Raw genomic sequence first — 23672 nt, 5'->3', positions numbered from 1 at the left:
CTGAGCAAGCTGACCTGATTAGCTCTGCTTTGGGCACAGTGTCGAGGTGCAGGACCTCCAGAGGTCCCTTCCAACCCAGAGTATTCTGTGATTCCATTATGATTTTGCTTGCAAAGCCCAGTAACTGAAAAGTTAGGAAGTAACAAAGCTGAAGGCATTCAGCCAGCTGTAATTCTCTTTCATGTTGCTTTGTATGCCAGCTAAGAAAATTTATGGCAGAAAACTACTGCCACATTAGTCAATAATATACCATTCACATATGCAAAGAGGGCACAAAAAGATGGACAACTACAAATTTAACCTTTACAATCGTCTTGTCTTGCAATACTAATCTATATGTAAATCCAGTTCTCACAGTGCTATTTCTTGTATGCAATATCACATGTCAACATATTTATAAGAGGACAGGAATGGTAAAGACATGTTAATACAAGCACTATTAACAATCTTTCCTAAAGACAACACATTTATTAAACTATCCTGACTCTTTCTATAATTTCTTGTCTCATCCACGATACACATTGCTGCAACACAACAAAATTAAAAAAAAGCAGGCTCAAGTCTTCCCAAAGAAAATCAGATCATTACAAATCATACCAAGAGAAGATTTAATGTATATATGAAACAAATTGAACTTAGAAGATTGTCATCTTTTATACAGCTAACCTCAAGGCCAGTGGAACTCTGCTTGAAAAGCTTCTAAGAACCATTTTCAGTCTGATGAATTGCTTGGTCCATCTCAGACTGTGAAGACAACTGTGCAGACTCCCTACACTACAATGTAGAAGAGTCTTGCCTCTTTCATCTTCTCCTTCCAACTCCTAACTCTGAAACAAAGTTCTATAACTAAATCCTTTTATCCCAGCTGTCTCCACACTTCCAGTTTTTCAAATATGAAAATCCCTAGAATACATCAACACAAGCTGAAAACCATATTTTTTTTTCTAGCAAGACCAGATGGAACAGCTGAAGCCAGCTTGGATGATGCTTCACTAAGAAAGATAAAGCAATGCCAACCTGAGATAAACACTCGCTGTAGAAGAGTTTCAGCCCAACTTACTGACAGTCTTAATGAGATGGGTAAGCTTACTAATGGGCAGAATTGCCAAACTCACATATAGAAAAATATATTAAGAAATAAAACTAAGAGCACAAGGCAAATCAACTGGCACATAACAATGTGCCACAATCCTGAAATAAAATTAACCCTGGTTTCAGATTCCTTTTGCAGGGGGCACAGGTTTTATAATGAACAGAGTAAGCAACTGATCCATTTAAACTTAATTTTTAAGCCTTACTGCAAGGGTTCCCAAGTTCTTTATATTCCAATGATTAGTTTTCACTGACTTTCACTAGTAATTATGGAATGCCACATGAATCAGAGCCTCATGTTTATTCAAATTAGATGCAATTTTATATTAAAGCTTCATATTTTTATTTTACATAGAATATTACTCTCAATTATATAGATAGCAGCTGGAAAACATGCATTTTGGAGGTGGGAGTGACTCAACAATATGCAGTGGCTTTGGCTGGAGGCAAATTTTCATTTATTATTTGCATAAACAGTTTTACTAGAGGATTGTTTGCTGACACTAGCTATTCTAGAAAGCTAGTAAAAAAAATAAAATCAACATTAGCTAGATTATCTTAGTCATTGTCAGGGCTGCTGTAGCAGGCTTAGGGTCATTTAATTCTACTTTTAGTGTAATTGTACATTTAATCCTTAAATATACGTTCCCTTGATTATCCTTAAATATACCTTCAGTTGATTACCTCAGATTTCATTTTTTAGATGGTGTGCGTAGTGAATGGATTAACTGGTACCATCTCTGCCTAGAGATTAATTTAGCTATCTAAGTCATTACAGGCCATTCACTGTGCTCTTCGGCCCAAAAAACACTTAATCATGCAGAAGACAAAAACCAGAGCACACATGCAGAAATCCTGTAATGTCCGTACTAAACAGTGAAAAGGGACTCTCTGTAATACTGCAAATGTTACTTTCCCATCCTGATCTGTTCTCTTTCCAATACTGCATTTGTGGCTAGCACTGTATGTTCAGGGCTAAGCTCATCTCACAGCATCAATTACGCAGATTTATGGCAAGTACAAAAAGGAACTAGGAAACACTAGGAACAAATGGGCAAGACAGAAATAAATAGAGAATTAAATAAATAAATACTGAATTAGAAATAATTTCTTTTATCTAGCTTAGTTTCTAAAATTACAGGAGCATTTTTAAAATCATTTTTTTAGCATCTCTAACACATTCTGTAACAGCTATGAAGTCCAAAAGTCTGAACTCATATTAGGATATATACTAACTTACAGATAAAATACAAATAACAGTTTGAAAGAAAGTATCACCTGAAAAAATGGAACAAACCCACAAACTTTTAACATTAACGACTTAACAGTTCAGCACTTCCTTTAAGTAGCACAGTTCCCTCTTACAGTTGAAAACACCAAGGTTCAGACCATCTAGGGCACCAAAATATCTTTAATAACCTGGACTTGACTGCCCTTGCAATCACTATCACAATTAAAACCTGGTTTAGCAGTTAGATAATCAGAGCTAAAGGCTCCTACAGAGCTAAAACTTCAATCCTATTAAAAAGACACTTTGATACAGAGCATGCATACAGCTGCTCAGGCACACAAGCAAGGGAAAGTTTGGAAAGCAGAGAGACTACACAGACACAGATCCACAGGACAGAAAGAATCAGCTGGCATGGCATTTTAAGGCATAAAAATCACATGAAAAGAGCTATATCGCAGATGTAGCTACAGCACTATTTTTTAAAATAATTCTTAACTAAACTGTTAGATACAAAGAAAACGATTCCTTCCCTTTCAGACCCCACATAAGAACAGCCTGTTACCCATTTATATTTAGCTGTCAGGGGAAGCATTTGGCCTGAAGCTATATTTTGTCAGCTCAGAGTGGGAATTCTGACACCTAAAATGGTAATTAGTTGAACTGGAACAGTAGCTCACACAGGGAAGTGATTTACACCTTTATTCTACTTTGGCACTGAGTTTATTACAACTGAATTTACTATGAGATTCAAACTAATCCATTTCAGCATTTCTTGAAAGGAATTTCAAAAGTATTAACCCTTAAATGAAGGAAGCAGGGTCTCGTTTATGGCAGACCAGACACAGACCAAGTTCACATCACAGCTCTGAAGAGTGTACTCTGACATATTCCACAGCAGATTTGTCCTGCTCTGCTTTAAGGGAAAATCCTAAAAAATACCTTGAAATTATAATTACAGCTTATACCATAAAATCTGAAGTGGTTCACTACAGGATGCCCAGAAGCATCTTATATTGATTCACATCAGATGGAGAATGGTTCTGTTCAACTCAGCCCTTATCCCTGCTTCCTTTCACCTGCTCTTTCAGGTGGAGAGACAAAAAAAAAAAAAAAGGAACTAAAACTCAGAAGGCTTATAAAAAATTTTTTAAAAAGTATGGAAAATAAAAGACAAAAGTGCTTGATCTGGTTATTCACTGTCAGGGTTATTTCTTTCAGTGAGGATAACAGCCTTTAACCTCATGCTGTCCTATATCACAGCCCTAAAAGAAAATTGATCTGGGAAAATGAAGCAGCAACATCAAGAAAGTACATGGTAAAGTAGGCAAGGAACACATAAGAAAATAATTTCTGCCACAAAATCTTTTATTTTCTAATCTAGTTTAAGTAATATCTCTAATGACATCCCTGCATTTGGAAGCGAGAAACAACCTAAATAACCAAAGCAAGTAAATGCCAACATATTATGTAAAGAGAATAGTCTTTAGTTGCTATCTTATGTCACCAGGGAAGAAATTCTGCATTCTTGAAACCCTAACAGTGCGACAGACCAGAAGGCAAGGTTTTACTTTAGTTACCTACAGCACCAAAACTCAACCCCAGAAGTCACCACATCTCTCAAGAATGCTTGAGTATTCAAAGAAAGTTGCATTAGATGAACCTTCTCATTTCAGAGAAGAATTGCAAAGATCTACACTTCTTCATAAACATACAAAAACCATGCCAGAAAACAAGTCATGGGTTTGTTAACGACACCACTTAACACACAGCTGCAAAGTGAATGTTGTGCTGAGAACTGGCACAGTTACCACCAACCACACTCAGCCATTTGGTCATGCTGCCAGGAAACTGCTGCCTCTGGCAGCTGGCTGTGCAGGAGAGATTCCTCAGCAGTCACCCACAACCCCCCAGCTTTGCCCCAACGAAACATCTCTGTTTTCTTTTTAAAATCACTGCTGATCCACATAACTAAAATTATCTTTTACTTATAAATAACATTCCTTAATGTAAAAAGCCAAGCCTATTGCTCCTCAAGGGTACTATTTAATGGCCTTTTCTATTTCAGACTGCAGGTCAGTTCACAATTTGTTTGGTCTGTACATCTACTATATTGCACAGAGAGTTTGCCAAAAGGCACTTTCCCATTCCTTTGGGGTATAGCTTCTGACTAAGAGGTTATATCACAAAAAGTACAGATTTTTTAAAATAAAAATCTAGGCCCACTCAAAGAAGATACTTTAATAGCACTGATACAGGAACTAGCACTCTCTTCTCATAACTTCTGTAAAAGCAAGGCTCATTTGTTTCGGCAGGTACATTTTGAAGGTTGAGCCCCATTAATACACCACCAGCTTCTACAAGAAATAGGATTATCTAGTGCCTAGTTGGTTGGGTTTTTTTAAAGGAAGTCATTAAGAGAAATAAGCTTCATTTGAATGTATTCCTTTCTTCTCCTACATTTAAAAATGCTACCAGATAAAAAAGAAATAGGAGCCTTCAATGTCAAAAAATGTCAACCAAGAACATCTAGAAGCATTTTCTCATTCTCTGCTGATGTCACCACTGTTACTTACAACAAAGTATTGGGACTACAAAATAAGCATAGTCAGTGCTTTTATACCTTTGAAAATTAACTAGCTACTCAGTGCCAGGATACACAACAGGCCATAATATATTTAAAAACATGATTAAATCATGCACACAGAATTGCTAGAGTGTGTCAAGTCAAATACCTTTGACAACTTTGGGGATATCAGACATCATCTGCTGGGTGACTACCTGGCTCAGGCAGCATCCTTAGCAGGGTAACAGTTAAGTTTCTCAAAAAAATTTCTCCTCTTGAAAACCTGTTCTCTGACTCTCTTTTCTCTAATCACAGCAACAAGAAGCTGCAGCTACCTGTTCAGCTCAGACAGCTGGGCAAAACCTACAGCACTCTAGGAAAACTTCACGTCCTCTCCCAGAAAAGGATCTGAGGTGTAGCCTCTTTAAGAGGGCATGACAACTTGCTTGATCTGAACGTGAGTATAAAAACACAAAAGTTCCAATTGGTGTTAGATGCAACTGTTCCCATCTTCCATAATACTGCTTTTGTGCTTCAGCCTTCCAACAGGGCACTGGTATCTTGATAAAAATGATCAAAACTGAAAAATGTATCATTTGAAAAAGCACTTCAAATTCTGAGCCAACAGTATCAAACTCGGACATCATCACACACACAGAGACTCAGTGTAAGGGAAGATGCAGATCTGGAAAGAGCTTCCAGGAATGAATCCCAATGTAGGCCACTTTCTTCAGGCTAAACCAAATTTCTGCTTAATAAATTGTAGTTCTATATAACAAAAACTACATGCCTGAGTTCAGTTGCTTCTTGTGTCCCAAAGCTTCTAAATACAGGCTGCTGATTTCAAGAAGATTGTTCACAAAGCACTGAGGATTCTGTACTACAGTGTGCTACACTTCCTTGCTTATCAATCTCTTCAAGGGTACTCCCTTTCTCAGTAAATCATGAGTTCCACAAGCAAAGCAGTACCCAAGCCACACACACAACTCAGTGTCTTTTATCAGCAAGTGAAGGGGAGGAGACTGGACTTTAAAAAACAATGGTAATTTAAAACAAGTCATAAATGCAACTGTAAAAATGATATCTTGACACAAGTTACATCAGCTGCTCCTCTTTATGTTCTTGCTGCAAAGCCCATGCCCCTACATCTCATTTTTGACCAAAAAAAAAAAAAAAGAAACAAATTTCAATGGTTCAGTAACTCCCAAAACAATACTCTTAAATAGCCCTTGTCTTAAAAACACACTATAAGAACTACAGTTGGCTTATCTGAAAAAGAAATTAGACAACTTCCTAATTAAAATCAATCACAGGTAATTTACACATTATGATTAACAAACAGTAGGAGTAACAGAATTTGAAATTACTTTCTAAGGAAGAGGACCACGGTAACATGTAATAGTAAAAAAAGACAAATCTAGTTTATCCTTGAATTTTTTTGAGCTATATTCAACTCACAATACTACAAAGGAACTGGAAAAACAGCTTTATTGATGCTCTCAGCCATTACAGATTTTATTAAAGGTCATATAATTTAACTTAAGCCACTCCAATTGCCAAGGGCATTCAGTAGTAGAAAAGGGTTTCCTCAGCTCTTTCAAAAACTTTTTCACAGTTCTCCAGGTCTCATGTGCTCCAGGTTCCCTATAATCTGTAGGGTCTCAGAGTGAAGTGTTTTCCTGGTGGGTAGCACTGGTAACCGAAGCTGAAGAAATGTGTCATGGTGAGAGATTTTCAGTGCATGAGATGTCTGATATGCAGCTGTGAGTCTCCTCAAAGGGTCGAAGCTTCAGAACTGCCCTTTACCAAGTAAACGCCACAAAAGCACAAATCAACTGGCTGGTGCAGGATGATGTGGGCAAGTTCTGCCTACAATCACTTAATAGGAAAAGGTATCAGAAAATAATACAGCTTTTCAACTCAAAGAATCTATATACTCAAGAGATGCCCAAGAGCAACATGGAAGAACAAGTAGCAAGCAAATGTCGTGGTCCTAGTGCCTCCTGTCTATCTCAAAGCAGGATGAAAAGCAAACAGCTTTTTTTGTCACCAGTAAAAGAAATGCATCCTGACAGTTTGTTGATTGCTTTTACAACTAGGAAAGAGGCTGTGCACTTGTCAAAGTTCACTGACCTAAGTACCTCAAAGAAGCAAAAGTACAGAGTAATGTCGTCAAATAGCATATTTCAAGTTTTTAGAGTGCACTTTTGCATGAAACTTCTCATTTTCACAATTAATTTCAAACAAAGAGGATACTACAAAGACAAAAGCACAATAATTAATGATAAAAGTATCCACCATTATACATGGTTTCCACCTAACTAATGACCCACAGAGACCAAGCATGCTTACCTCTGTATTTGGTTGTAGTGCCTGTCCGTCCTGGGATGCAGATGGTACTATTGCCCATGTAATGTTGGCACTAGCAGATGATAAAGAGCTGAGGGCACCATTTTTCAGTTGCTCTTGGGAGTGTGACTTGGGCCCAGGCCATCCCAGGATACCTTCTGAAGCAGAAAATAGGTGTCAGCTTACAAGAGACAGATTACAGATTTCTTCCATTCACATAACCATTCTACTAATCTAAATGAACTGTTATCTCTTCTCTGCTTCCAGGCACAGTTTTACTTTAGTAACAAAAAATCGTGTACTTACTGAACTAGCTTAAGGAATTTCTCAAATAATACCCCTGCATTTGGAAGCAAGAAACACTCTAAATAACCAAAGTGAGCATCTTATAGGCCAACTTAAGTGTGATTTTTTTTAAGTCAATTAATGTTACTCCTCCCACCAGGAGGAGTAACCCTTATGCATAATTCTACCTTGCAAGCCTTGGTAATTAAGCAAGTATTCTCTACCCACTATTGTCATAGGTATGAAGTTATCCAAGTAAACCCTCCATTTTTTTCTGCCTGAAATCAGAGTTTTAAGCCTAGCAGCTGTATTTTAGTTCTGTCTCTACTATTAAAAGCTTTTTCTAGATTAAGTATTAAAGTGCTTCAGTGGTCCCAAGACGAAGAGATCTCACTGGAAAGATACACATTAAATATGAATCAAACAGAACTTGACATCAGAACGACCCTTATTTCTGGGGGCACTTGATTTCCTGGATGGATCTGTATTTAAGGATGCCATGAAAGAAAGGAGGATCAGCTAAGGCAACTGTGCAGTTGTTCCTCCCTTACTGCTCTAAAACACAGGATCAACAGTCAAATCAGTAGCCCTCAGCACAGGACTTAAATTTCAGCTATTAATTACACGCTGTTATAAAATGCAGAGATATGGACCAAAAAAAAAAAAACACAGTTCTTCAGTCACTACCATAATTTGTATAGGAATATACAATTAGTGCCACAGGGAGGATCTCCTCTCATCACTGACAAGTTTTCAAGATGACGCAAAGCAACGCTAAGTACATTAAAGAACATGCAATTTTCTTCTCCATATCACCAGGGTTACCAGAGATTGCCTCCTAATTAAAGTAAATGGTTTGATCTGGTGAGGCAATGCCGTGTAGTATTACATTAACACTTCCATTATTAAAAAACGGGCCACGAATCCTATAGCTGAACTCTTAGCAAATTCTAAAGATAAAACATTTACAGAACACTCCTCTCATCTAAAATGGCACTAAGTTATGATGACATGACAAAACTTCAGCTCTACTTGCTTAGCATGCTTTTGTGGCACCATCTTTTGCTGAGGAAAGCATGAAGAAAGCATAAGCAAATAGTTAAGTATAAAATGATTTTCAAAGATCTAATTAATCAACAGGGGAAAAAAATCCATCTTTTTTTCTTTTTTTTAAATGTATATTTCATACAATTACAAAAATTTCCTCTTGCCAAAAGAAGAACATCTCTGTGGCTCTGCTGTCGGGAGACATTAATCATGTGAGAGAAAATGATGGTATCAAAACAAAAGGTCATTTTCTTGGATTGGCTCTACTTATTGGTCTACACATGAGGAAGTTAACACCTGCCCCCATCCCAAAGGCAGAAGTTAAATCAATACTTGATGTTGGTATACACAGCAAGGAATGAAGACCACAGTAGTCATAGTATTCTCAGAAGTCATTGCTTCTAAGGTCTTGAGTAGTTTGCTGCTAGGAACAAAGGATAAACCCAGATCCCTCAAAACAAGCTATGATTGAGAGGATAATTTGAAGGTTGTTTTGGCAGATTCAAAACGGGCTCTCACTGCACGGGAGGAAGGAAGCTTTCCATCAGCATTAACAGTAAAAGTCAACTGGAGAAGTTAAAATAAAAATGTTGGTTTCTTGGAAGAAATTCACCTATCTGAAAACCATTAAAAATTTTTTACTCTGTTTCACATTAATTAGTACAGATTTCAAAGAGGGAAAAAAGCAAATTAAAATAAATTTTTTTCACTTTTGAATAGCCACAGTTTTATGGAGCGTGCCTACGCTTCTCACTCTTCATAACTTTGTAGTAACAGATCTCGATCAATTTTTCTGTTTCTCCCTGTCAAACAGCTGAATATTGGACTACTGCTGCTATTCTCATATTAGAGAAACACTAAAAGCAATTGAACTGACTTCTCTTTATGCCAATCTTTGAAAATCTGATCATTTCCTTAGGTTATCCATTTTCCCTTTGCATATACAATGTATCTGGCGTTCACTGTAAACAGTTGCTTTTAAATTTTTTTTTTAACCTAATTTATGTAAATAAGCACAATAAAAAGCTCCCATTTGAATAACTACCTTGCTTTGGAGAAAATTTTTAAGTGTGAACATTTACTTCATCATCACTTACATGTTTTTAAAGACACTATACTAGTTTTCCTCTTCAGTACAAACACATTGTAAAAAGACCAATTCCTTCATCTTTCTCTGCACATTTTAGATTATCTTAGATACACAGAAACTGTTAAAACTAGGCAAGGATGTTTTTCTTCCTGTCCCAAGGGCAATGCTGCCCTCACAAAACAAGAAATCTTGTCAGACTAATCAATTGTTAAGCAGATCTTAAAAACGCATTATGACCTAGCCAATAGGATGCCAGGAGTTAAAGTCCAAAGGATAATAAAACAAGTGTTCCCTCAACACCTCTGCATATCAGAGAAATTGTTTTGTTAAACTGTCTGCCTGGAACATGACTACACTGCAGAAGAGAAATATGCAGTAAAAGGTATTAGTCATAGACCACAGAAATCTAAATAAACAAAAAGTCATCTCTCTGAACAAGTTGATAAAATTCATGCCTGGTTTCAGAGGCCCATCAAGGAACCTTTGATGATCTTTAATCTACAAATCTTACTCCAAGATGTCAGCATTCTCATATCATCCCACGGGAGCTGCCATATACCTACTATAGCAGCCCACTTTTCAGGTAAAATCAATGTATGATGAGAGAACTCATCAGAAATAATCTTAAAATCAACTAAGACTAGAAAACAATCTCTATGTAGAAAGTGAAAGGCCATATCAACGTGGTTCCCACTTCACTCACATTATCAGTTTTCCAAAACTTTTCAATACAGTTTCTCAGCCTTTTTTTTTCTTCCTGTTTTTCAGTACATCCAAAATGTTCTCATCTACACCAGTACAAATTATTCTTACCACAAAATAGTAGAGGCAGTTGTTGTCTATGCCATATCAAATCAAATTCTTTTACTGGAATTTACTCTCTGCAGACTAAGCTGCCATCTGTAAATCCACTCTAACCGAGTTGTCATCTTTGCCAGTTTATGGGACTGAAAAATTTCTATCACAAGTTCAATTCCCTGTTCTTATAACAACTTCAAGGAAAAAAAACATATAAAAACTAAACATATTATGAGAAAGTTTATCTTCAGAGTTGGATTAGAATAAGAAGAAACTGCTGTCATGCTTTTTTTTTAAGTTAGACTTTTTTTCTCTGTTCTGAGTCATGGCCAAAGACAGCTGATAGAAAAGTAAATTCAAATCTATTTTGATACATTTCAGAGTTCTAAACAAATTCTCCAAAAAGGCAGTCACAATGATACAAAAGCATTCACAGCTACATAGCTACTTTACTATTTGCTTTACGACTATGCAAAGCACTACACTAACTAAAACAAGACATCTGTTTCTGCAGTAAACGATGTAAAATTAGAAAGGACATACCAAATACACAACTAGTAAAATCAGCCAGATCTCTTCTACCTGCATGGTGTTGGTTCTGTAGTTCCAGAAGTGAAAACCCAGGTCTGATTCCTCTGAAATTCAGTGGATATGTACATACAAAACAAAAGCTCTTATAGAAAATACCCCAAAATTAGATTCTTTCCCTCTTACCCTCAACATCAATTTCCACTGTGATGAACATGCAGCAGACAAATCCAAGGCACACAAGAATGCTTCTACATAAACAAAGTACAGCCCCCAAACACAACCTACTATCCCTTCCCTACAGCAATGCTGTAGTTCACAAACACCTATTTCAGAGAGCACAACAGGTTGTATCCTGCTTAAATACCCTCAGGAAAACCATGTTTCCCTTCTACAGGTGCACACAGCAGGAGGGAGGGAAATTCTCTCAAAAGAGAAGGCTTACAGGACATTTTTCCATTAGGCAATGTTGATAATCCTCTTTTGTTGGTTCTGATTTTCTAGGTACCTGATGTACCTTCAAACTCACTCTTGCATGATAATCGATGCATGAAATATGCTTAATACCTACCTCAATTCTACAACAAAAATTCTTCTCATTTTAAGTCCTCTGATCTTGATTTATAGACTACAAAAAACCCCATGTTTTCTGCTGGCACAATGGCAAACTAATGTCTATTGATAACACTCTTACACTATATTGTAACTATACTTTAACAAATATCCCCTTAACAATGCAGTGGTATGCCTTGAAGAGAGACCAGTATTAGGTCTGGATTTCTTCCCCTGCTGGGGATGGATGCGACAGTTTTGTCTCTCCGCTCAATCCCTACGGCACACTGAACCAGCAAGTGGCAGCTGTGTATCTGCTTTTCAGATTAGAAAGACAACATTATATTTGCTAATGCTGTGTGGGGGCTAGAAAGTAATGTTATCTTCAAATGAAAGAAGAACGTGTAAGGAATAATGTATTAGTCTTTAGATAGAAGAGTAAATTGTTCTGGTTATTCTTGACAGAAGCAAGTCTGGTGATGCAATTAAGGGAGAACTGACTGACCATGACAAATTTAGTAAAGTACACCAGTAACAAAGAGTACGTTTTTCCCTGTCTTCTTTCCTCACAGCATTTGGAGGGCAGGGACAGTTAAGCACAAACAAGGACTTCTCTGCTCATTTTTCTGGCTTGTCATCTCAGTTGCCAGAGAATTTCTAGTTGTCATGTGTCACCAAATTGAAAGCATCTAGATTGTCTTTCCTATCCATTTATTTTCTCAAAAAAGGCAGCAATAGCGAATATAAAATTCAAGTATATCCCCACACATCCCTCCAGAATCACCTTCAATTCATTTGCTGTCACTGGAGCGAAAATAAGCAGCATTTACACATTCAAATGAACTTCAGAAAATCCATAGTAAGGATGAGTTTGGCTTTTGTTTTTAAAAATCTTCAGAAAAATGAAACATTCTATTCTATACTTTGGAAAAGTAGGCAAGGTAGAAACAGAAAAATATAGGAGGGAATTCCTATCAGGGAGATATTTATTCAGTAAATAAATGGCTAATGTGAAGCACAGACTGAAAGAATGGATTGATCTGTGCACGCTGCAAGAGAAGATTCTGTCTGCCAAAACACTAAAATAAAAAACCAGACTTAAAACTCAACATAAGCTGATAAAGTTACATTAAAACAAACATTCAAGGTTGCTCTGTTCGCAGTTGGAAGGAAGAATGTTAACCACAGCAGCCAACAGGCTCTGGAGATAACTCTTCTGCCAAAGGCTACAGAGGTGGGAAAAAAAAAAATACAGCTTTTAATATTTGAAGTGAAGACAAAAGTTTCTTCTCCACATTTTTATTTTAGAAGGCACCTGCTACCTGTCTGCATGCCAAATGAACTCAAGCTTGTCACAAGGGACTTAATGCTGATCAGCAAATGTTCGTGTACCAAAGTCATGACATTCTTGGCCAAAAAAGCAAATCCTTGATGTTTTTCTCCCTCCTACAGAAACACCAAAATTCCAAAACCCAAAGAAGCTTGTATGCAATTCCTCATCCTCAACTCACACACTATGTGTAACCAACACTTCCAGCTAATAATACACTTCTCCAGTGTATTTTTCAATGAAAGAAAAAAAATTACAAAGAATTTAGCCAGTGATCAATGCATGTACCTTTAATAGTGACAGCTAGAAATTAATTTGAAATTATTTGACATTATTTTGACTCAAAAGCAGACACACAGACAGGATTTTGCTTCACTGACTGTTCTTGTTGATGCACTTCCAAAATCAAGCTTTAATAAAAAAGACAATCACAAAAACTCTTCCGTGAAACTCTAGAGCAGAAGTAAAACATGTATTGACTAGCCTTCAAAACAAGATTGAAGACTTCAGTTTAATCTTCATGTCTGCTTGTAGGCTTGAGGTCTAAGACTGACAACTCATGAGAAACATGAAGTGGAAAAATCGTGTCATCCTTAAACTATTCCATGATAAAGGATGCTATAAAAATATTTTAAGTCACGACCTACACAATTGCAGATTCTGGACAAGATTTTACTGGAGTGAATGCCAAGCTGCTTTCTTTCTACTCAAGTTACTGGAAAACAAAGCAATAAAAATATTTACATCAAAGAAAGGAGATGCATTTTTTTCCTGTCTAAAGCAATAGATACTATTTAATTATCATTTTCATAAGTGCATTCCATAAGTACTAGGTCAGTACCTCAGCTACTTTAAGTCCTTGCTTTAGAAGCAGTAAGGCTACAAGGCCTTCAGTGCACAGGGAAGTCAGCAAAACTTGCATAATCGGCCAAAGACCTCAAGGACACAATCAGAGCAAAGGTGCAGAGAACACAGAGAAAGTATAGATCAACTTTTAAAGCAGTTCTCTCTCTTTATGGCATAATAGTGAGAGCTTTTGATGCTGAAGGAAAGTAAACTCAAGGGTAAGTTCAAATCACCCAAGCTACGTCACTGATTATTTCTCACACCCCTCATGAACAGGACTGTGCTGCCTGGCTGGACCAGGCTGCTTTCATGAATTGTAGGTTAGAAGCAATAGAGTAAGTTATCAAATTCCTATCTGGTCTCTCTCTACAGAATTCTGTGCATCCTGCCCCACAACCCCTACTAGCATCTTTACACTGTGCAGCAGATAATGAGACAGCACCAGGATGGAAACATTAGGCAATAAATTGCACAGGGCCATGACACCTCACAGGAAAGGTGTTTGACACTTTCTACCAGAGGAGTATATGGTTTTTAAAGTAACAAGAGTCATTTCCACCTGACAATGACAGTAAAGGTCATCTTTTGTTTGCACCTTCTGGGTACGAAATTAAAAAAATTCACCTGGAGGACACAATCAAAATGAAATATATCATCTCAGAATTAAGAGCTTGCTAGAGGATTACTTAAAGGCATTAGTCTGAATAGGTATGAGTTTACGCAGCTTTGATGACTCTCAATCTCTACCGACTCAGCAGAAACGTTAAGTCTATCAAAGTATGCCTGGAAAAGATTAAGTGTGTAGGAAAATCAGTAATCAAGACTTGTAGGCCAGGTTCTTTCAGGCAACTGTGTTGCATAACAAGGCCTAGGGAAAAAAAAAATCGTTTTACAGACTTTCAGTCAGGGAGAAGAGACTAAATATTTCAGCAGCTTTTAGTTCCCATCTTTTTTTTTTTTTTTAACTTCTATACCAAAGAATGAGCCCACGCACACACTGAGGAATTAACTGCTTGCATTCAGGTTCTCACAGTTACACCAAAGATGCTGATGTGAACCTGTGCTACTGAATTTTGATTCCTGAAAGTCTGCAGTCTTAGGAGGAACAAACAAAAACACTCACTAAATTTTATTAAGTATTTCAGAGTTGTGACTTTCCTTTTTTTTTTATTCCTCCAAAAGACTGGGGATTCCCTTTCAGCAACTACTAATGCTGCATTTCCTTTTCTCTGTTCCTGTCCACACATCCTCAAAAATCATTACCAAGTCAAAACAGAGACACTGATTTAACAGATTACTTGGACACAGATTCAAGGACACGGACAGCAAGTCATCTATCTCTTGACAGTTCACTTAGAACACATGGACATGAAAAACAACCTTCAGGGGCTTTGAAACCAGAAAGTGACTTTTCTTTGAAGGATGCTTTTCATCTTTGTTCCAAACCATTCTCTTCTGGAATTAAATTATATTAGAGAATTTAATTAAATGCACTTTATCATTACTATTTAGATAAGTGCAAGGGTTTTTTTCATTTTATACAAGAAAACCAAAATACAGAAAATAAGACATTTTTTTAAATTATGTTCTTTTATGAAACATCAGAATCTGGATGTGAGAAAGTCACAATATACCATAGCATAGGTGTCCAAAATTTAAACACTGTTTTTTCCAAGAACCATTTTTACACCATTTGCCTACTTCTCAGCTAACCCTCACATTTGTCTTCTCCTCACAATGGGAATTGTGAGGAGTGTGTCTTACCTAGCCATCTCAGCAGCCCTGAGGACATACCCTGCCCTGTAGTAAACCTACTGCAAGTAAGGCCAGATCAAAATTTGCTGTGGGAGCACCTGAAAAAAACACAAAAAGCCACCCCATATCCAGAGTTCTGCTGCTGCTGCTTTTCTTACATCAACATCTAATCCTATTCTTAGGACCCGGCAGTGCAGATTATGCATGGGAAAACACTAACTATCATTTCAGAAAGCTAAACTTCCAATATAAAGGTCCAACTTCCAATATTACAGACAGATGTAGAACTGGGTGGACTGAAAAAAATCGAGCTACATGGAGTCTGAGAGGTTCATGCCTGCAGAGCTCAATGCAGAATCACACTGACATGTCAGGCTCATAAAAATTTGCCACAGGTTTGTTGTTTTTAAATAGCAGCATGGAAAACTCTTTGCCGATTTAAAGAAAACCACAGACTGAAATAAATCCACCTCAGCAGCATCCTTCCACGTAGAAAACTAAAAAAACTATTTTCACTATAGCACTGCATAATATTACACGTATTTTTATCAAACAAATCTGTACTGAGATTTCAATCAAGAAAAAAAAAGGTGGGGGGGCAAACTAGGGGAAGCAAAACAACCAAGACAGTTCCACACTGCCATTAAGAATATTGGTTAATCTACCTCTTCTTGATGCCAGCTTATTTTTTGTGCTGCTCTCTTCAGGACCTGATTCCTCTAAGAAGACATAGGACAATCTCTTTTCCTCCTCTCTTCTGATTTTAATACATTTTGCATCTTTTTTTTAAGCAAAGAGTTATGATGCTTGACGCTGTAGCAGCTCACAAGCTGCTCACCTCAACTTGCCTCCCTGAGGAATGGGTAATTTTGCCTGCTTCAGAATCATAATATAAAACCTCAAGTCATATAAAATAATACCCAAGAGAACTTGTGCTCACCTGATGACAGTGTTCTATTATGATGATGGCCCACTTGATGCATGCTTTGCTGTAATAGACTCAGGCATTCTCCAAGGCAGCTCAGGGTGGCAGCAGAGGTAGCTTTTAAAAGTAGCAAGTCCTGATCCAAGGCAGAAAGGGGCCCAGAACTTGGGAGAGCTTCGATGGCTTGTACAAGGTTCTTCTGTTGTCCTTCAACTTGGCTCATGATCTGTAAAGGTCCAAAAACATCTGCTGTCATAGGAAACACCACACAGTAGCTGCTGAACTCTTATGGATTGAAATAGTGACTAAATGTGAAGAACTACCACAAATGAATGTTAATGAACTGATCCAAACATACCATATACTTACCCACAAAAACGATGGGCTTGAGACTACCAAAGGCCTGTAAAAATGTCAAGACTACGTTAGAGAAAATCGTCTCTTAAAATAGTAGGTTCACAGTAGGTTTAATAGTGGCTCATACTTTCTGAAAGTCTTCGTAAGGAAAAGTGTGAAAATTCTACTTCCTTCTCCATTATTAATTTAGGCTTAGATTTTCTTGCCTTTGTATGCGATCTGAGACACCCAAGGAAGTTACAGTGTCTCTCCTCCCTCTTTCCTACATGAAATATCTAATCACAGTTTAAGAACGCACATTATTCATTTCTCAAGCATCAGTAAGGAACTGTTTTTACAAAATAGGTAATTTGTAAGTTTACAGACATTACATAGGATGCAACTTTGAGTACTTATTTAATATCAGATAAGAATATCAGAGGAAGAAAGTTAACCTGTTTCTACATTTGGACCATCCAGATGAAATTGGTGCTTATATAGCAGATAAAAGCATTATTTGAGCAGGTTGCTCTTTAAGGAAATTGGCAAGTTTTCAAAATCCCAAAGCCAAAAGAAAAAGGAGATATTCAAAACTTCTCTCTCCATTTTTACAGCTTGTAGGAAATTATACACGCCCATGACAAGCCTCTTACACTTACCTTGCAAAAAACTTACTGCAAAAACTTACAAGTTTATACCTGAGGTATCCAAAGCTTTCAAAAAATATATCCGAAGACATCTCAATAAACAAAGATTCAAGCTCCATTTGTCCACACTACTATACTGTAAAAATGTATTATGAACTTCATGCCCTTTTTATTATCATTTTTATATTTTCAAAGTATAGTGTGCTTCCTGTAGCATCCCTACTCTGTCATCAATAGACTGATTTAAAAAGTATATGTGGAGTGCACTGAAAAGCTAGAAAGGAAACTGAACTCAGAGATGCAAATAACCATTCTTGTAAAAAAAGAGTAGAATTACATGAAAAGCTGTTGTTGCAGTTCATAAGGAAATTTAGCCAAATGCCTTGCTGAAGGTTACAATGACATTTTAACAATCAACATTTAAAACAGAGGCCAAAGCTTCAGTAGAAGCCACAGACAACTTCAATTCTCTTTGACAGAAAACAAGATCAGTCAGAAGGTGACACAGATGCCCTCGATATGCAGCTTTAGGGAACCACTAGAATCCCAGGCAGTGCTCTGTTTTCAGAAGTCACACACAGTGTACCCTGAGCTCCACAGCATGGAAAGGGGGTTGCTTCAAAGACAAAACAAAACCAAAAGCACCACAGACACACACTCATGCAAATATTCCTCCCTCAGGAAAAGAGAACAAGGAGGTAAATTGAAGGAACAACTAGCAGAAAAAAAGATGACCATCTCCCTGTAAGATTAAACAATATAATTGTATGGGAAACTGCTTCTCTCCTTTTCCCACCCTGCAGAAGTGTGACATTGAAAACCTGACATTTTCATGCTTCACAGCAACAACGTTCTATTTTCATTTCTAAGGGACTAGTTTCCCTACTTTCCTTTTTTTTTTTTTTTGTGAGAAACAGCCTATATTTCCAAGATTTGCTTGCACAGGAAATAAAATCAAAAATAAAACTTCTAAAACTTCAAATATTTCAATTGTCCCCTTCCCCTTAATAATGGACACCTATATTCTTCTGCAGATAAAACAGGAGAATAAGATACACTGCTTAGAGACCTTACGAAACATTTGGAAAATTAACTGACTGTTTGCCGTTATCACCTAGCCCAAAACTTTACAGGCTTTTATCAGCCATATTTTTCGTAGATTAGGAGAAATTTCAATAAAATCATCTTACAAAACCTGAATGTCATTTTTGATTTAGAGCTTCAATTTGTTTCTGAGATTCCCAATTATTAAATATAATAAGCTCTCTATTCAAGATTTTTCCTCCCATCTTACAACAGAAATAAATAGAAACTGCAAAGGAAGAAAACTGAATAGCCACATCTGGATGTAAGAGCATACAACTTGACATGATTTTATTTTAAATGCTCTTGTTATCCAGACTCCAGGACTAACAGCCCTAAGTCTGTTTGTCCAGGTCAGGTGTGTATTATGATAATCAGAACATTTTTCAAGAATTACTGACCCTACAGGATTTCACCCAATTAACACAGTGCATCACAACAATCTAAAGCAAACACCAGCTTTATGCCATCTATAAACCTACCCAATCCACAGCTGCCTCAGGGGCATCTCCCAAGACAATGACTTCAAGTTCCCCAAAGCAAAGGAAGAATGATATCAGCCATATTAACTCAAAGAGCAAACAGACACTCTTCCCTTTGTCATGTGCAGCTGGCCAAGAAAATAAGCAGTGTCACCAATCCTGTCTTTCTATGTAATGATTTAAATAATTCAGATAATCCTACTCTTCTTTTAGAACATAAAACATGAAGATTTTTCAGACTGCCTCAGCCACTATCTGATGTCCACACAAGCAATTTCAATTTTAATTTAGTTTGAATTTTAGTACTGATCACACATACTGAATCCTTTTATAGCCAGTATTAAGATATGCCTACTCATGTGTACAAAAAAATCCAAAACACTCCGGAGAAAAAGGAAAATGTTTTTTTAGCGCTGAAAACCCACACAAATTCTGTATCATCAAGCTCCTCTGTGATGTGCTAGAAATCATTTATCAAGGAGACATTCCACTCCATCAGTTAACTCTTTTTCGCTACCGTGGTAATCTCTGCACACCATCACGAGCAGCACATTGTCTGATGACTTATCTCTAGGCAATTCCTCTGAAAGATTTAATGCAGTGATTTTTACTTCTAAATCCTTTCCATTACTGACTGCATGCAAGTTGAAAACAATTATTTAAAACATGGGAAAACAAACACAATAGAAAATTCTTATATGAAAAATAGAGCATCTATAAAAATAAACAGTTGCGTGGGAAAATCTTTTAGAAATTTAAATAGTAATAGAAAAGCAACATGCATCCCTTCCTTACAACTAAGGCAAGCTGTTCTTGTGAGAAGTTTACTGCTTTCAAAGGCTGGGAAGGAGCCAATTTGCTGCTTCGTGCTTTTCTGGTAGGATTTGGTTAGTTGGTTGCTTTGTTTGGGGTTTTTTTTAATGAAGTGTAATATGAAAACACAGTCTCTCTCTCTCTCATACACACACGTACACACACACACTTTCTGGAAATACTAGTTTTTTGCTTTTTAGGCAATAGTACCAGAAGAAAAACATTTCACAAAACACTGAAAGGACAGGAGGTGAGACCAGCTTTTCAAACTACCCTAGAGTAAGTCACAAGTGATATGTATGAGGACCTTGGCTCTCATTGTTAAACATGTATATACCACAAGGGTTCGGGTTTTTTTCTTTTATTTAATATAAAACACTGTTTTTCTTAAAAGCAAAAGCAGATGAAGGACAGAAGAAAGTCTACACACAAAAAATAAAAAACCTTCTAAGCCATTGTAAACCCAATACATTGGGTTGCCAATGTGAACCTAATACAGTCATCAGTTCTGACCCTGAGCAAGGACTCCTCCTGCAATCTTGACCTGTATTTCATCAACATCACAAACTGTCATATTGTAAATATCAAAAGTTAGAACTGACGACCAGTATATATAGAAGTAAAATAGATAGAGATATATATATATGTACACATGTACGCACACACATCTACTACCAAGAATTTATCAAAATGCAAAATACCAATACCTGGAACTCCAATGTCACTAAAGCAATCACACCAGTCACTAACTGGACACATTAGCTACCAATTAGGCCCAAGTTCACAATTTCCACACCATTTCCATTAATATTTTCCACTTTCAACCATTTATTCTGAAAAAGGAAAGAGCATAACCATGCACGCAAAAAGACTACTGTAAATACTGTTAATCACAAGCTCAAAAATATACCTCACCTGACAAGTCTGACAAATTAAGGTAACTTCTACAAATGCTGTAGAAATGTAGGGGGGTTCCTATTTAATGCATTTTGGTTTTAGTTAGGTATAATCACTGCAGATCAAGTGAACTTTTGCCTTGACCTAACTTCTGAAAAGCATTCTCAGACTACTCAAGGTCACTTGTTATGTGCATCTTACTACTTGATGAAAGAAATCTTCTGACAAGGATTTATGGACTTCTCTCTTTTCCTCTGTAAAGTCACATAACAGATATTTTAACGAAATTCCATCCATAGCATGCAAGCTAGGAAGGCAAAATTACAACTTAATATGTAACTGAAGTGAAAGAGCTAAATACAGAGATTGCTGCTGGAAGTTTTGCAATATCTAACAAAAGTCTCTTACCAAGACAATTTTGCATTTCAGCTCTAAAATTGTCTTGTGTACAAGACCAGATAACTACAAACATGCTTAATTTTCACAAGCAACGTATCTGTACACTTCCCTTACAATGATACCTGATCTCTGGACCAAAAAGACCTCCTTGAGCTGCAAACGAGAGAATTCTACCCACGAAGCTTCAATCTGGATGAAGACCCGCAGTAGCTTTTGTGAACATTACTATGCTAATGAGAAAAAATATTTTAAGAAAGGATCCTAGAACACCGAGTGAGATGTTTTCATATCTGGAAAGACGGAACTAGATAATGACATCCATATCAGCTGTCCTTTCTTGATTACTCCTCTTTCCCACTGCAGAGAATAAGCACAAAATTCTCCATTATTGTCACCTCAGGGTAGCAGTCAGCTTGACCTCAATTATCTTAACTAAGCAAACAATGAACGGTAAAATTGGAATGACTTGTTATATAATAGTTATTAAGGCTTAGACACATACATCCTATCAATGAAGCTTCAAAGGAGCAAGTTAATTTTCACTTGGCATGTAATTTACAGACAGAGACACAAAAAATGACAGAACAAACAGAACTATACCTCTAACAATCAGGATGGAAGCTAATCACCAGGGCACACTTTTTCTTTTCAGTTCTTGCCTCTACTTTTATAATTCAATTTCTTTCCTCAAAGGAGGATGAAAACAAGCTCCCCCCAACCCCCATCCGTTATTTTGTTCTCTTTTCCCTAACCAGGAATCCACATAATCTCTGTTACGGGAAAAACTGAAAAGTCAGCTGCTACATATCTTTATTGTCTCAGCTAAGAAAACATTATTTCCTTTGGGGTTTTGTTTTGGCTTTCTGTGCTCAGCCTTCTCACCACTCACTCAGTAGGGTGGTTCCTTGCAAGGAAAGCCTTACAGAACAAAGATCAAATGTCATTAGGACGGAGTCTAAAAGCCAAGTCTAAGATAACCAGGAAAACAAGGAGCAGAGGAGGCAGACCAGCTCATTTCCTGTTCTTAGCTACTCTTTGCAATATGCTGCTTCCACTGACACTGCTGCTGTTCCACTGGTCACCATCAGCACCTTCGGGGACCTCACCACACGATTTACTCTTCAGGGACCAACTGTTATTTACCTAATCCTGTAATGAACTTTTAAAATTGGCTAGTTAATTTATTCATAGACTAAACATGATCCTATGCTCCAGACTTTACACATTCAATTCCTATTTTATATCTTCAAATTCTGTAACTTGGACACTTGCTGCATATCCTTACAACATACTATCATTCTATTTTGTGAAGACAACATTCATTATTCATTTGATGAACTACAGGTTCTTGCTCACTAGCCTACTATCCAGTAGTTTATTAATCACACCTCCAAGCTCCCTTGCTATTAGTTGCACAGCTACAATAATCAGACTTTGTATTTTCTAGGTCTGAGTACTATTACTTTAGTCCCTAAGGTTGCTAGACTTGTAAAGGAGGGAGGAAAAAGAGGAGACAGGTTGTTTTTTGTTGAGGGTTCTGGAAGCCTTAAACATTCCTTGCAGTAGCAGAGCAAGAAAATGAATCTATCTTTCAAAGAAATTTTAGTTTGTTGCAACTCAGGTATATGAGAGGAAGCTCCTCCTTTCCTTCAATCCTTTAAAATAGGCAGAAGCTCAGTGAGAAAACAAGCTGACCTAACTACCTGTTTTACAAAAGCATCTCTCTGCTCAGAAGAATGAAAGACAGGATAGACTTAGAAGATCTATCCTTAAATACCAAAGAGTGTATGACATCTCTGATTGTCAACGTTCTCCAGGACTTTATGCAGACACTTTATTTGTAGGCGAAACACTCCCAAGGACAACTTGAGTGTTCTCTGTGTGTTTCTGTGGAACTCTGCTTCTTACATCGGGAAATAGAGACACCAGAGAGAACTTCACAGCCCTTGCAGCACATATGCCAGTTAGTAAAGAGGATCTAAGCAGTTCTGGCAGGATCCCTGAGAATGCCTCCAGCGATCTCCACAAAACAGCTCACCTGCTTTGGGTCAAAACAAATCAGAAGGTTCCCTTTGCTACTTCACAACGACTCCTTACCAGACTTCCTTATGACAATTCCAGACTTAAGATTAAATGCATACTTCCGGGATTCCATCTGTCTTTCTCCTCACCTGAGAAATGAGCTACTGAATGACAAAGACAACCGGGGACAGGGGTGAGGAAAAGACCTTGGGTCCACACAGACAGACTAGGCCAAAAGGTCAAATTTTGCCAGAGAATATTTCAGCAGACAGACAATCTTGGATTTTCTAAACCAAAGGATGTTTTTAATCGTAATCAATACTCTGAGATATTCAGCTTCTCTTGAATGCCTTCACGTTTTATAAATGGGGGGAAAAAAATAGGGGGAGGGGGAAGGCTTTTCCTTCATACTCTCAAAATCTGCTAGTTATTCTTAGAATCCCTGCTTTTTCCCTCCCGAACAAACATAAACTTCATGTTCTTTTCCCTGTAGAAGAGGAAGATTTACAAACAAACCAAAGTACTACAATTCTAATAGTGTCAGCTCTCTTAAGAGTTTCATGGAGCTACTCCACAAGTCTTTAGGTGAGAAGGGAAATATT

General features: G+C 37.2%; 1 protein-coding gene across 1 annotated transcript in view; it reads right to left on the bottom strand.

Annotated features, from left to right (window-relative positions):
• The window catches only part of OSBPL10 (oxysterol binding protein like 10), a 109031-nt gene that overhangs the window by 34392 nt on the left and 50967 nt on the right, over positions 1-23672 (bottom strand). The window contains exons 6-7 of the mRNA XM_018075127.2: positions 16407-16617; positions 7239-7393 (exon numbers count right to left, since the gene is read on the bottom strand). Coding sequence (XP_017930616.1) covers positions 7239-7393; positions 16407-16617 — 366 coding nt within the window. The remainder of the gene's footprint in view (positions 1-7238; positions 7394-16406; positions 16618-23672) is intronic.

Source organism: Manacus vitellinus, unplaced genomic scaffold, assembly GCF_001715985.3.
Source record: "Manacus vitellinus isolate BGI_N305 unplaced genomic scaffold, ASM171598v3 scaffold_3_pilon, whole genome shotgun sequence".
Lineage (NCBI taxonomy): Eukaryota > Metazoa > Chordata > Aves > Passeriformes > Pipridae > Manacus > Manacus vitellinus.
This window is presented reverse-complemented; position numbering and strand designations above follow the sequence as displayed.